Raw genomic sequence first — 16,099 nt, forward strand, 5'->3', positions numbered from 1 at the left:
ATTAATTATCCTAAAAAAACGTAGCAATTGTTAGTTGTAAAATAATAATATTAAAGTTTACTTAGATAATAAAGTCCAGCCCTGTTATTGTTGCTAATTTATATTCACGTAATGATTAAAATGCATAAAAATAAAATACGATATTCAATTCAACATAAATTTAACGGTGGTCGGTATCCAAATACGAAAAGGAAGCCAAAGCTTACCATAATTTGTTGAAAGAAGCTTGAGACTTTACCACATTTCTTGCATCAAGTGTAAGAGAACGAATGATCAAAATCATAAAAATAATGTCGTGGAAAGGTTTAAAAGTTAACGATTAGATTTTAAGGCTCACATTATTATTACTTAGTTTGTCATTTTACTGAGTATTTAGTTGAATTGATGCATAATACTCATGTAATAAATAATATTTCTCATCAAGCATAAAAAACTGCGTGGCATACAAAATTGCGTTTAAGGTAACAGTACAGAAAAAGACGATACGTGATATATATGAGCTGCAAGGGCTTATGTAGTCAATGTCCACTATATCTAGATATTTACATATACATATGTGCAGAGATATAACTATAGCGGTACAGATGCACATATTTTTTCTTTCTTTACTGTGTATCTTTGGGCACCAGGTTTGGTCTTCTCCTCCACTACTGAAATCATGAGCCTAGTACACTTAGTTAACTACGACGGATCACTCGAATCAGTGGAGTAATAGTATGAACAAAGAACACAATGTCGGACATTGAAGTGCAATCCTGATTTATGTATAGCACCAAGACTGTACGCTCTCAGAAGTGACATAGTGTACGTGTATCACACATGAATTGTATTATCAAGTTATTAGCGTTAATATTGATTAAATTACTTTCCCCAGTAATGTACCCTTAACCAATAAAATTATCTACTTCATGAAAAGTTGTATTATTTGTAGTAGTATAAAGAGTTTTATATTAAGGTGATTACATTAAAATAGAGGGACAACAAAGTACATTTTTGAATAAAGGGAACAGTTTTCAAGTTAGATTGATAAAAAATTTATTTTAAGAGGACTGAGAAAATTATTTACTTACGTATGAATTACATTTATTGAATACTTCAGCAGCTAACAGTTTCAAAGGGCCACAATATACTCCACTTTTAGCTACCATAAAACGCTCTAGAGCATGGTAAGTTTTACCACTGTTTGTTGGTCCAGCATGAAAAATTATTTTTCTTGTGATCGTCCTAGCTACAGGATACCTATTCATCAATTAGAAGATTTAAAAACACAAAGATGACTCTATTTATAAAAAAAAACTATAACAATTTTTTTTTTAAATAGTCTCAATTACATTCATTTTTATTGCTTGTTGTTGTGTAAAGTAGATTACAATCTTACCAATTAGCTGGTGTCCGTAAATCACTTATTTTTTTTAAATCATCCAAGCACTCTAAATGAGGAAAAATATCTTTAGCATGCTTCATAAAATATGGAAAGATATCAGTTATATTTCCTGCTCCTTGAAGTATATCACTAATAACAACATGAAGATCAACAGGTAGTGATTCTATTTCAACACAGTACCGACGAAAACTATTGAATGCTTCTTTGCGCAAATAATCTAGTCATAATATAATAATTTATTTGATTACGATTCAAAATAAAAATAGTACATTACTTAGAGCTACGTACTATCAAGACCATATTCAGTTGACAATTTTATAACTTCCTTTACTTGAATAAAGCTATTTAATAATTTTAGCAAATCAGTTTTACGTAAAGTAGTTGTAAGCTCAGCGCCAACATTAATATCATCTGGAGTTGGTTTGACAAGCACTGGTTGAAACAATAATGAAATATTTTGAGTACAGTCACTTTTTTTCCCTCGATTAGGCTGACTTGTAATGATTCTGATGTGCCTAAAAGAGACAAATTAACTGTAACAATGTCCATAGATCATTTCATAAAAATGTAATAGTTTAGGGTGAAATGAAATCGTCTGAATTTACGTTTTTTCTATAAATTGTAAGGATTAAGCCAGCTAGAGACTTGGCTGTCATTTTTTGAAAACCTATGCTTATTTAAACAGAGTTTTTTAAAAAGTGAAAAAAATATAGTTGTGCCATTACTAAAGTGCAACTTTTTTCTAGAAGTTCTAAAGCCCTAAACACAATTGTTGCATTACAATTTACTTTGGGACCAATGGTTACCAACCAATTCATACACCTAATTCGTAGTTTGAAATACCACCGTTGACAATAACCTACTCAAAAATACTGGCCCTTTGACTAAAAAAAACAAGCATTTGATAAATGATAGAATAGATAATAACAACTTTAACAGTACAGTGCTGCACAATAAGAAGTTAAGCCGGACAAAAGCAAAATAAAAAACGTTAACTAATGTAGTGTATTACGTCACTGCACATTAATTAGTGAATAAAGTGTAAGAGCCGCTTTTTAGCCTCAGACTGCACTTATCACCTTTGTAATTACTTTACGCCAGTACAATGACAGCTAAGTAATACATAGTTGAGACAAAACCAGGTGTGGGTCTTAGGATCTCCGGCAGAAGTAAAACTTCTAACTCAAATGTTATTAAAATCGGTATAAAAAACTGAGAAAATTAGAGCACCCTTAATTTAAATAGATCCATAAGAATCACATATTAAAACAGAGAAAATTTTATTATTACATATTCGAGCACGCACGTGCATATAATACATATACCTTAATACGCTTCTTATGTTATGATTCGAGCATTTTAAGTACTTCCATGTTTGCTATGATATATGTAATACATGTGAAAATTGTTGGTCATGTAATGCAGAATGAAACAAAAATTTTTACTATACTGCGCCGAAAGAAGGGACTTTTGTCCTATTACGCGGGACAAAAATTGCTTTTATTTAAAATTAATATTCGTGCATTTTACATGACTTCATATGTGTACAATTAATTCTCGTTGGTATCTTTGTATCCAACAAATAAAAACTTTTTTTTATTTTGGCTACCACAAAAGTAAAATAATCCACTATATCTTATTGAGATTAAAGAAAACCACAAACATATGGCTATTATCCATTGTAAAATTGTAATTTTTCATTTTATTCATTTTCTATTATAACATATAATTTAATATTGAAATTCACCCGTGCTTAGCTAGTTTCTACTTATCCCTGTTGAAAATGAATTAGCCTGGGAAAATAGATACTTCAAACATATCTTTTACGATATACTTGAACTTATTATAATTAACACTTCATATCCAACATAAGGCATCTTGCCTCAGCAACAGTTATCTATACACTGAATATACGTATCGTCATCAATTATGTGTTAAATTGTAAATTTATTTGTAACCGAAACTTAGGCTAAGAGCTTGATTATGTGTATGATTGCGAGCAAGTATGAGAGTCGAGGGGAACTGGGACTCCGGCAGCATGGGCATTCGCATTGCAGTGTTGAAACGGGCAAGATATCACTTAAGGAGGTTCGGGAGTATCATTTAAAGGGCCGAGGAAGGGAGAGTCCCCTCTGCCCACGTAGCTTGGCCCCCTTTACCGCGCACCCTCTCTTGCACCCCACGAACTCAATATTTTCCTTACGTTTAACGTTTACATTGTTTAAAATGCACTATAACATGTCTCTAAATTTTGCTTACTGAATAATTAAACAAAAATTAATCGTAGGTAGATTTTTTTCAATACCTTTGCATTTTTCAAAAAGTTTTGTCCATCTAAGCGAGACAAAGAGGTTACTCTCCACAAGAGCCTATGTTAATCACATGATTTTTGTTTGTATAATTCCTTTAAAAATGACCTATAACAAATATTTAAAAAATTTATGTAAGTTCTACGTATTCTAGACTACCAAGAAAACTCCATACTATTGTGATCTCTGCATTTTATTGTTACTCCCGAATCTCCTCAAAACAAGAACTATGTGTATGAAGTGTATAAAATAACCATTATGAAAACCAATAAGGTTCGATGCAATAGTCGTTATTTGTTTTATTAAATTGATAATAAGAAAAATATAAAAATCCTTAGCTCGCCAGTCAGAAAACTGACCGAACTCAAACAAAAATCTGCTTGAATAAAAAATCGTTTAACATTTCAGCAGTGGGATAGTGCAGGTTGAGTATTTAAATTGACTGAAGGTGTGAGTTATTTAATGTCAAACAAAATAAAGTACTATGAATTGTTGCGTTACGTGTGTGAGAGTGAATAACTGAATTGTAAATGGCGAGCCATAACGATAATGTTTTATCAAATTTTAGAATAAGCGAAAATACGTTTGATTATTTTTGACACCAATTAATGATTAATCAAGAAGTGAGATCAACCATATTTAATCCCGAGACTATGAGAGAAAATCAAATAGGCGGTGATCAAGCTCTATGAACAACTGGTGTGGGAAGGGGATTGAGAAGAATGGAGCCTAAAAGTGGAGAGATTCCTCGGAATCATTCTCCTAGTCAAATGAGTCATTCAGGCAGCAATTCGAGCATGGACTTAACCGAACCGACCACCAAATGGAAATATCGATAAAAATTTTAACACGGCATCGAGCACAGCTTAAAATACCCAACCTATCTGGAATCTTCTGGAAAAAGCAGTCATGCTCATGATGGAAGAAAGCCGTCGAAGAGACCAACAAAACATGACGCTGATACAAACTCTAATTCGAAGAATAGATTGCTCAAATCAGAACTTATCCGATAATGTTGGAAATCTAGGGTCTATGCAAAATTTCCAGGTAATGCCAGATTTGTCGCGAAATATAAATAAGTTCTCGGGAAATAAACCATCTATTTATGCCAAGGAGTAGATAAAAAATTTAAAAAGTATGTGTTTACTACATCGTTGGCCAACTCATACTACACATAATGATCACGTAGGACCCTTTGTACGGTCAAGTTAAAGTAACAAGTTTGTAGTGGTAATGATCGATAACTTAACCAAGGATGTAATTGTTGAAACAATGCGAGACACTAAGACAGCGAATGCTATTAAAGCGATAAGCGATCTTGTATGCGAGTTTGGAGCACCAGAACGCGTAATTTCTGATAAAGGCTCTTGTTTTGTTTCAAAGTCGTTTAATGATTTTTGCTTGAAGCACGGTATTAAACATATTTTAACATCACCGCATCATGCACAGGCAAACGGTCAGGTTGAAAGAATAAATGCAGTGCTAGTGCCTATGTTACAGGCAAGTATCGAACGCGACAATTTTAAGGACTGGGACCTCTTGTTGAAATTCGTACGAAGAGATGTAAACGAAATTCAAAGCGCAACTACAAAAAAAGTCCTTTTAAGTCATTGTACCGGTACACGCCTAGTCATGATGAGGGCTGGTTGAGGGAATTAATAACAGATAATGAGCAGTACGATTCGAATCATAACGTAAGACACGAGGAAGTTGACAAAAAAATTATTCAAGAGCAGGAGCGTATGCGAACGCGTTATAACATAAACCGAGCTCAAAATATCAAACTACAAATCGGAGACTTAGTTTATTTTAAAAATAGTACTGTCACGACTAGGGAATCAACAAAACTTCAAAATAAAAGGAAAGGGCCTTCAGTTGTAACTGAAGTACTACCGAGCGATACTCGAATTGTATGTTTGGATAGTTAGGCCAAGAAGCGTTACACAACTACTGCCCGTATTACTCAAATGCGTGTTTGGCAACCTCAATGTGACCTTTATGACGATCAGTAAGAAGATGAAGGTGAGTCAATAAGTGAGAACAAAAATAATACGCATAGCAAAATTTAGGAAAGGCCGAGATGAATGCGAAAAATACTACGGTATTTATACAGCGGAGTCGTGGTCAATCCACTCGCATGGATGGACGTGTTAAGTTGTTAATTTATTTGTAACCGAAACTTAGGCTAAGAGCTTGAGTATGTGTATAATTGCGAGCAACTATGAAAGTCGGGGAGAACGAGGACTCTAACAGAACGGGCATTCACGTCGCAGTGTTTAAATGGGTAAGATCTCACTTAAAACAAGAATTATTAATATTTGTTTCATTAAATTAATAATTAGAAAAATATATAAAAATCCTTAGCCTGCCATTCAGAAAACTGACCGAACTCAAATAAAAATCTGCTTAAATAAAAGATCGTTCAACACATATAACAATCACGCAAATCGAGAGCTCCTACACATGCTCAATGCCTAGGATCCCAACGTCGCGCGCGTAATTTTAAATTTACTTATATTTTAACACGCTTCCTTAAATTTGAAATTTTATCATGTTACAAATTTTAACTAATCATGTTTTTATTTTAAATCAATCTTAAATCCTTTCTAAACTTAACAAATTTAATTCTCCCTAATGTCTCAGCAAAACGTCTGCTTCATCATTTTCTCAGTTTACTTTAACAATATTAATTATACCGTTTGAACAATTCGCGTTTACAAAGTGAAAATGTGTTTCGATATATTTCAAGTTTTTCGTATAATTATCAAATTTAGCAATACTACTCGCACAAGAGTTATCTTTGAAAATATTTATTGGTTTATTAAAAATAATTGAGAAATCTTTTAATACTTCTCTTATCCATAAGATTTTGCTTACGCTTTCAGATAACGCCAGATACTCAGCTGCTGTCAAAGATTGTGTTATACTTCCTTGTTTCTTAGATTTCCTATGTATTACATTGTTAAAGAGCTGTATAACGTAACCAGTAGTTGGATTTCTATCAACTGCATCACCTGCCCAGTCTGCATCCACAAAGCAAGTCAAGATATCTACTTCGAAATTTCTTTCATACGTTAACTTGATATATTTTGTTCAATACAAAGATTTTAAAATTCTTATTGCATATTTTTAATGAGTTTGATTTGAACAGTTTTGAAATCTACTTAAATAGTTTACGCTATAACTGATATCTGGTCTTGTTCCTGCGCTTGTATATAGAAGTGCTCCTATCAAATGTCTGTAGTTTTTAAATTCAGATGCTGACCGTACGGGCTCACATTTAAAGTTTTGCTCCATTGGAGTTTCATATAATTTGGCGTTTATTACATCATACTTTTCTGCTAAAGATTCTATATATCTTTCCTGATCTAATGTCAATATACCACTTTTACGATCGTAATCAATATTTATACCAAGATATGTATTAACATCACCTATGTCTTTTATCTTAAATTTATTTGTTAACAACCTTTTAGTTTCGTTTATTTTATTTTTACTTTTCCTACATATTAGAAAAACCATCCACAAAGATAATTACATAAATCGCATTATATCCTTCATGTATATAATACAAACAATAATCATTCTCGCTTCTTTTAAAATTCAAAGTTTGCAAATATGTATCCGAACACTCATACCATGCTCTAGGGCTCTTCCTCAAACCATATAATGCTTTTTTAACCTGCATACTATGCCTGTTCTATCATTATAACCTTCTGGTTGTTTAGCATACACTTCAGATTTTACATTCCCATTCAAAAAAGCTGATTCCGCGTCCATTTAATTAATAATTAAATTATTTTGTAACCAATAAGCCAACAAAATTTTAAAAGTTTATGTTTTTGCTACAGGTGAATGTGTCGTCAATTTTTTCTTCTTGTTGAAAACTTCTTACAACTTATCTAGCTTTATATCTATTGTCTGATTTCTTCGTATACACTCATTTTAAATCAATAATTTTCTTATTTTTTGGTCTGTCTACTAATTTATGAGTTTTATTTTTGATAATGCAATTTATTTCCTTGTCCATAGCTTCTTTCTAATTGACACACTCTTCATCGCTTATTGCTTCATTATAATTTTATGGACTATTTGCACTAACATACTGTACGTAAATGCATGTTACATAATTTTCTGGTTTATACCTTTTTAGGTTCTTTACACGTTTTACTAGACCTTTTTATGGTACTATTATTTTTATTTGTAGTTTCACTACTCTTTATAGTTTTAACATTTTCATCAAATACCGAATTATTATCGCTACTATCATTATTATCACTTTCTTTACTGTAAAAATTTTCATTTTCTTCACCATTAAAACCTACTAATTTAACATCCTCTACAATATCAACATGTCTAGAAATGTATTTTATTATTAATAAGTACTGTATAACCAACACTTTCATACCCTAGTAATATTTGTACTTCTGCTTTTTCATCCCATTTATTATTTCTTTTAACCTCTGGCACTCTTACAAATATATAACTTCCATACAATATTATATTATTTAACTTTTGGCTCAACTCCCATCATAATTTCATAGGGATTTTTCATTTTAAAAGTATTTGCTAAGGTTCTGTTTTTTACGTAAACTGCCGTTTTTACTATTATTGGCCAAAATTTTACATCTAATTTTGCGTCAGATAGGGGAGACCAGGGCGAAATGGGTATCTGGGGAATATGGGTTTTTACAATATTGCGGTAATAGTGACTTGAATGGCGCTTATTTTTATATTATTGTATCTTAAAAACAGTCGCAGTTTTTGTTAATAAAAAGCTTTGATCTAAAGTAATTATTTACTAAGATATGGTAGAAAGAAAAGTTAAGGTCGTAAAAGGTATAATTTTAAGGATTTTCAATCAACAAAAAAATTATTAACAATAGTATTTTTAAAGCTGAAAATTATTCTTACCGAACGTGTAACTATTCTACTTTGGAATAGTAAGCTATTTTTGATTAAACCTTAAGAAATAAAGTAATTATTATGATTTAAAATTAAAATGACCACAGGGGCGGAATGGGTGGATTTTCATGAGGCGAGATGAGCAAGTCAGTGCAGTAGTGGTTGCCTACGTGCAGGTGCGTTGAAATAATAACAAACAAAATTGTTGAGTGTTGTATACGTACCTATTAGATATTTTTTAGGATAAGTAGGTAGTAATAAATTGAAATGATACGTAACTACAAAAAGGTTACTAACAGACAGTCGTGGACTATCGAAGGCACCTCGAAAAACATCTACCAGAGGTAAAACTGCTATCGTAACATCTGTAGAATATGAGAACCAACTCAGCGTTAGTAAAAATAAACGAAAAGCTGGTAGTTGCAATTTGAAACCTGGACCAAAAAAACGAAAAATTGGACAAGATATTACTAAATACAGTTTGATGAAATTGTTCCCCGTCAAGCAAATCCTATGATTCAGACGTTACAGTTACAGTCAGTTTTCAACAGGGACGGTCAGTATTATTGTTTGCCTTGATTGCTAAAGTACAAAAAAAAAGATGCCTACGTTTCTTTACTTACTTTTCAACTGATTTGTAAAACCACTGTGATGGTATTTTTACTCTCTTTGTAGGTAAATTATTTATTATTTAAAGTTGTAAGATGAATGTGATTTAAGACTAAAGGCTCACGTGCAATTTACATTTTAAAATGTATAAGTAATATATTGCTGAATAAAAAGTTAAAAATATATAAGATTGACTCCTAATAACATAGATAAAATTTTTTTATGTATTTAATTCATACTGTGCGCTACAAATCACTTCTGCAAGAAAAAACTAGCTCCCATTTAAAATGTATGAGCCCATTCCGCCTCAGTGCTGCACCCGTACCACCCCAGTCATGGGGTGGTATGGGTATACTGGATAAGTCACGCTTCCAATGGTTTTTTTAATAAATTATATGTTCTTACGATTTGAACGACTATACACGAAATTTTTGAGACTTCGTTAAATGTTATCCAACTTTAAGATACGGAAAATTTTCATAAATGCAAAGGTTTTAGTCGTTTTAAAAATTCTTCACCCATTCCGCCCCGGTCTCCCCTAATAGACACCTTGCTGCATCTATTACTGTCCGATTGTATCTTTTTGCAGTTCCATTTAACTCATGCACATATGGAGGGCAGGGATCTATCATAATACCTTTCTGTTTTATAAATTCATAAATACTTTTGTTTAAGGCTTCTTTTTCATTATCACATCTTAACTTTTTTACTGTTTTCCCTGTCATGTTTTCTAATTTATGTATACAATATACTAAAAAATCATAAGTTTCATTCTTAAACTTCATTATGTATACTTAAGAAATTTTACTGTAATTGTCAACAATAATTAAAAAATATTAATCTCCATGATAACTATTTCTATGAGGCCCATTTAAATCCACATGTAAGATTTGTAAGATATCATTTGCTCTACGTCTATCGTTATGAAATTTAATATTATGCATTTTATTTTGAATACAAGTGCCACATTTTAAATAATCATTCTCTAAATTATTAGGCAGACCTTCAACTAACTTTTCTCTACACGAAATATTTAAATAATCAATAGTAACGTGGCCTAGCATTCTATGATATTTTTCTTTTTGACTCATATTACATGTTACATCGTATGCCAGTTTTTTATCTACTATGCTGAAAATCTCGTATACATCATTCATTTTATTTGCTGTTGTAAGCAATTCATTCTTTTTGTTAAATATTATTGCAGCATTATTTTTTATCATAATATTATTATTATTTGTTATTTTACCAACACTTATTAGATTTTTATTCAATTTTTCAACATAGTAAACGTGTTTCATTCGGACTTTTTTAATCTTATCATTTAGTTTGAATAATAGATTTATATTTCTTATTTTTGTAGCTTTTAAAGTTTTTTTATCGCCTGTTTTAACTATGACTGGATTTTGTAGATTTATAGATTCAGAAAAATAATTTAAGTTATTCATAATATGATCAGTACAACCACTCTCTAAAATCCATTCAATTTCATTACTATAATTATTTGCTTCGCAATTGGCAAGAGTTTGATTATTTTTAATAATTACATTGCTATCTAAAATTGAACAAAATAAGTCTTTGTTAGTAGTTTGATTTTCGCTATCGCTTCTACCATTATTGGCACTGTTATCTTAATAATGTTGTTGTTTCCAATGTTGATTCTGCCACTATTGATATCTACCACGACCACGCTGTGCTCTGCCATGGCTTCTTTTATTGTTGTGAAAGTTTTGCTGCTGTTGGTTGCCAAACTGACCTCGTCCGCCTCCTCACTGTTGATTACTTCTTCCTCTGTTTACGTTTAAAATTTCAGTCCACGATCCTCTTGATGTGTTTTGTCGTTGATTGTAGTTATTATTATAACATTGACTTTGAAAATGTCCAGGTTTACCACACTTATAACAGTTTTCCTTATTATTTTTTCCACTTTAAATACACTTGAATTTCCACTATTCTATTTAATTTTTTATGTTTGATCTTGTATCTCGTACATTTTAATTTTGTTTTGAACATATTTGACTGTTTGTTCCTCTTTGTTCAAAACGTCTATTAAATCACCAATATGTTTCAATGCGGGAGATAATGTTCTTAGTAAATAATTAATCTTTTCCTTTTCATTAACCGTTGCTTCAGAATTTTCAATTCAATTATTATCTTTTCAAATTCATTAAAAAAATCACTCAACATAATTTTATCTAATTTATTTCTCACACATATCTGCAATGCTGTTGATTCTCATAACTATGACTTATCTTATTTTTTAATAATCTTATGCAAGTTTGTTTCCTCATGTATCAATTAAAATTGATCTACAGTTAATGCACTACAAATGTAATTAATCTTTTTCAAATCTTTTTCTCTCAAAGCTAATTCTGTTTCGTTTCGATTTCTAGTTTTTTGATCAATTACATCTTCACATTTTCTCAACCTCAAATACATTGATATTCTCTTTTTTCACAAATTATAATTACTACCATCAAAAATTGATAACATAAATTCAATATCGTCCGCTATTTTGTCTTCTTCTTTTTCAGTTTCGACTACTTTTAATATACACAGTACGTTTTTTAAAATTGTCAAAACACTCCTTCTCACATAATCTCTGTCTTCTTTTTTAACTCAAAATTTGCACTGTTTATCTATTTTAAGATTTTCTCATTGTGAATCTGATGAGTTCTTTTTCTTCCTTGTATATTTTCCATTTACCTATACTCAAACGTTGCCTTTACACTTCTTTCCACTAAACACGTGCCGAACTTCCACTTTCATAGAACTTTTTAATCCTCTTGCATCTCAATAAATTTTGCACTGAAATACTTGTGGATCATATCACTGCACACATTATATACTAATCTTTTTAATACTTCACATATTTTTTATCCATTTTTAATTTTAGCCTTACTCTCAAGTAATCGTCACGCGCCTCCAAAGAGACGTGTGAAATATCAAAAAAAGAACGAAACAGGCAACTCAAATCACGCTCTGCTACCATGTTAAAAATAAATGAGCCTGGAAAAATAGATACTTTAAACATATTTTCTATACTATACTTTATTATAATTAACATTTTATCCCGGTGCAGAGAGTGTCAGCTTAACTGACAAGGTGTGTTACACCGGAGATACTTCCACTGTGCCCATGGTATGATTTGTATGGTATCAATTAAAAAGAAAGGATTTAATGGGTGTGGCAATACACCCCCACACATAGGTGGTGAGTGGGTGGCCCCGGCGACTGGGCCAATAGGCTGTCACGGTAACCCGATATAAAAAAAAAAAAAAAAAAAAAAAAAAAAAAAAAAAAAAAAAAAAAAAAAAAAAAAAAAAAAAATAATAATAATTAACATTTTATATCCAACGTAAGGCACCTTGCCTCAGAAACAGTTATCTATACACTAAATGTACGCATCATCATCAAACATGTATTAATCACGCGAATCGAGAACTCCTACGCATGCTCAGTGCTTAGCATTCCAGAGTCGAGTGCATAGTTTCAAATTTACTTGTATTCTAACAATCCCAAAATTAATAAAAAGTATATAGATTTTGGTCAAGTGACAATTTTTCTTATAATACAATATAGAGAACAGAAAATAAATAAATTTATAGGTAGGATATTACGGTTTTAGCTTTGCCTTTGAGATTTAACATTATTCTCAGAATAATTACGATCATTTGTATGAATCCGCGTAACATATTTTTGAACCTTCATAATTATTTTCTATATGTGGAGTTATTTTTGGCTTATCTGGCTTCCTTTTCGAGATACGACTATTTTTTTAATTTTGGGAGATTATGTTGTAACAAAAATTTTTCGAAGATTTTGTCAACATCCGTATTAATTTTTTAAACATGACATACTAAATAAAAAAGTCTTTTTGACTAGTTCTTTTTAGATGCACTCGAAAAATCAAGAAATTGAGGTTATGTTTGTTCATAGTCGACCCCTCTCTATTTGTGCACCTAAATCATGTAGATCTCTACAGTAGGAAATTCGTAGAAATTGTGATTTTTAGCCAATTTTGCTTCCCTTTCAAGATACAGTAATTTTTCTTGTTTTCAAAAGTTAAGTTGTCACATTATACATATTTAATGTTTTATGTAATATTTTTACGTACATATATACGTACAAAAAGATAAATAAGAATAAAGAACGATTTTTACTATGTTTTTCGAAGACTTCAAAAAGATCAATCGATGTTTTGTGTCAGACATTATTTACCTGACAGCACCTTAGCTGTAACAGAGGCCTAGTGTAGCTTGTATTACAGCCACGTTACGATTTTCACCATGCAGCAGTAGGTATACTTACTACCGACATGGTGACGCAGCGGTAAAGTTGCAGTCTTGTCGATCTGGAAAGTTAAGCAGAGTTGGCCGCAGTTGATAGTCTAATGGGTGACCGCTCGACTATTATTCCGTTCGCTTGCGCTGGTGATTTTTCGGATTAATTGACAGTCTTCTTTACATATAGAGGTGGAGAGAAGCTATATCATACATATAGATACAGTAATTGAGGCACACTATTGTGCACATATGAGAGTGAGGGAGAGAGAGGAAGGGAGACAAACAAACAGAGATCCTGTGCCTGTGGCGCAGTCAGCGCTGGTATACGTACAGATAATATTTATATATATATATATATATATATATATATATATATATATATATATATATATACTAGTGAGGCTGACACCCCCCTGTGCGCTCCACGCGCCAACCTCCCACTAACAGATTGAGTAGACAAAATAACAACATTACTCGTACAATTATCAATGCAGGCTGAGAATGAGTTCACATCAGCAGAATACGCGACTCTCAAAGGAGTTAATAAAACAGATGATAACATAAATATTAATTTTCCAATAGAAGTTTTTAGTAATATCAAAGAAGGTTTTCTATCATATGAATTAAAATTAAAAATAAATGATATAGTAATATTAATAAGAAATTTAAGTATATCAGACGGTCTTTGTAATGGCACAAGATTAAAAATAACAAAATTATTTAAGTATAATATAGAAGCAGAAATAATAACAGAAGAAAAAAAAAGAAGCAAAGATTATATTCCTAGAATAACATTGAAAACTGGCACCTTATCATCATTACTTTTTGTCTTATATACAAAACAGTTTCCCTTTGTATTAGTATTTTGTATGACTATCAATAAATGACAAGAACAGAGTTTTGATTCCTTAGAATTGTATATTAAAAAATCTTTATTCTCTCACGGACAATTATACGTTGCTTCATCAAGATGTAAGAATCCAAAAAGAATTTTTATTCAAATTGAATCTGAGAATAAATCAGAAATTGAAAATATTGTTTGGAAAGAAATTTTTCAGTAATTAGAAAATATGTAACTTCAAAGATCGTCACATTTTAACTGACATATGTTAATTCATAAAAACCATGAAAAAAAAATATGTGAAAATGTGGAAAGGGTTTAAAAGAACAGATGGGTTAAAACGACACATAAAATGTCATAACATTAAATTAACAGAATGAATTATTTTTTTAAAAGCTTGATTGTGTTTGTCTATTTAATTATATCTGCTCCTGTATTCAGTCTTTTTGTAAATACAGTCCTCAGTTAATTAATAATTTTTTGTTTGGGTAAAGTACACATGGACCAGAAAGAGATTCCAAATGTCAAAGTTCGATCAAGTTGAGCAAATAATGGTCCTTGGTCCTTCCGAGACATATAGTGAGTAAGGGGGAGAGAATAGACAGAGGGGGACCTACGATCAGTGACTTGAAAAACCCTAAAAACGAGGTATGACTTGGGTACTAAATTACATATATTTTCTAACATTTCAGATGGTAAAATTTTCTATAAATAAGTATTTTTTGGGGGGGAGATGGATATACACACACATATGTGCACGGCCACGATCGCTCGCTCGCTTGCTTGCTCACTCGTTTCACGGGTTAACTCCCCATATAACGCATGCCTAAAGAAGTTTTAATTCAATAAAAAAAGATTTCTTTAAACTTTAGGAGTTTTTTAGTAAAAAAAACTGAAGGCTTTAGTTGTATACAGTCCAATTCGTTTTCTTATTCTAAATATGCCAAGGAATATCGAAATAATTTTTTAAGCAAACATTTATTCAACTTGTTAATAGAAATTGTTATTAACAATCAATTAACAATAAATTGAGTAAAACACCTTTGTTTACTGTATCAGGGGATTGAAATACATAAAATAAAAAAAAGTATTTTCACAGATCTTAATTGATCACGGACACCTATTAGCAAAACCTAACTGTAATGGACATGGGCTCTTACAATCATATGTACACATTAAAGTGTAAACGAACACTTATACGTAAAAACAGTCATTGTAACTATGAGTACTTACGAGAACATGATATATTTTTATAATTAATTGTGATTTTACAGTGGACAACGTAAAGAACATTCTACCCAGCCATTATCGAATCTTCTTATGTTCCCTTTAAACGACTTCGCTGGAAATTAAATTTTGGTTGGATCAAAAAGTGTATATAATTAGGCACATCGAAAACTTTAAATAATTTTCAGAATCAAAAGAAAAATTCCAGGAGTTTTCAGGGATTTCAGGAGGTAAAATTAAATGTTAGGAGTTTTTAAGGATTTCCAAGTTTTCAAAATCTGTACGAATCCTGATTTCTACTGATTAACTCTTTTAAAATTCAATTTTTATACACATCCCTTTTTCAGTTTTGCATCTTGATAAGGATACGTATAACTATACATGAAAAAATGAAGGCTTTTTTAAGTATATCCTACTTAATCAAAACTTTGCCTTTGAGATTTGTTAATTGTCATGGCAAATACTTAAACTAGAGGAAATTGCTGTCTGTTAAGTAGAAAAGATAATTACGAGCTATCGAATGTTTAAATTCCATTGG

General features: G+C 31.3%; 1 protein-coding gene across 1 annotated transcript in view; it reads right to left on the reverse strand.

Moving 5' to 3' along the window:
* Suv3 (Suv3 RNA helicase) overlaps window positions 1-16,099 on the reverse strand; it is a 348,081-nt gene that overhangs the window by 276,779 nt on the left and 55,203 nt on the right. Inside the window, exons 2-4 of the mRNA XM_089592298.1 lie at window positions 1,673-1,899; window positions 1,379-1,601; window positions 1,071-1,239 (exon numbers count right to left, since the gene is read on the reverse strand). Of these exons, the coding sequence (XP_089448424.1) occupies window positions 1,071-1,239; window positions 1,379-1,601; window positions 1,673-1,899 (619 nt within the window). The remainder of the gene's footprint in view (window positions 1-1,070; window positions 1,240-1,378; window positions 1,602-1,672; window positions 1,900-16,099) is intronic.

Source organism: Copidosoma floridanum, unplaced genomic scaffold, assembly GCF_036245765.1.
Source record: "Copidosoma floridanum isolate Cflo_tuat_1 unplaced genomic scaffold, Cflo_Japanese_pri ptg000016l, whole genome shotgun sequence".
Classification (NCBI taxonomy): Eukaryota; Metazoa; Arthropoda; class Insecta; order Hymenoptera; family Encyrtidae; genus Copidosoma; species Copidosoma floridanum.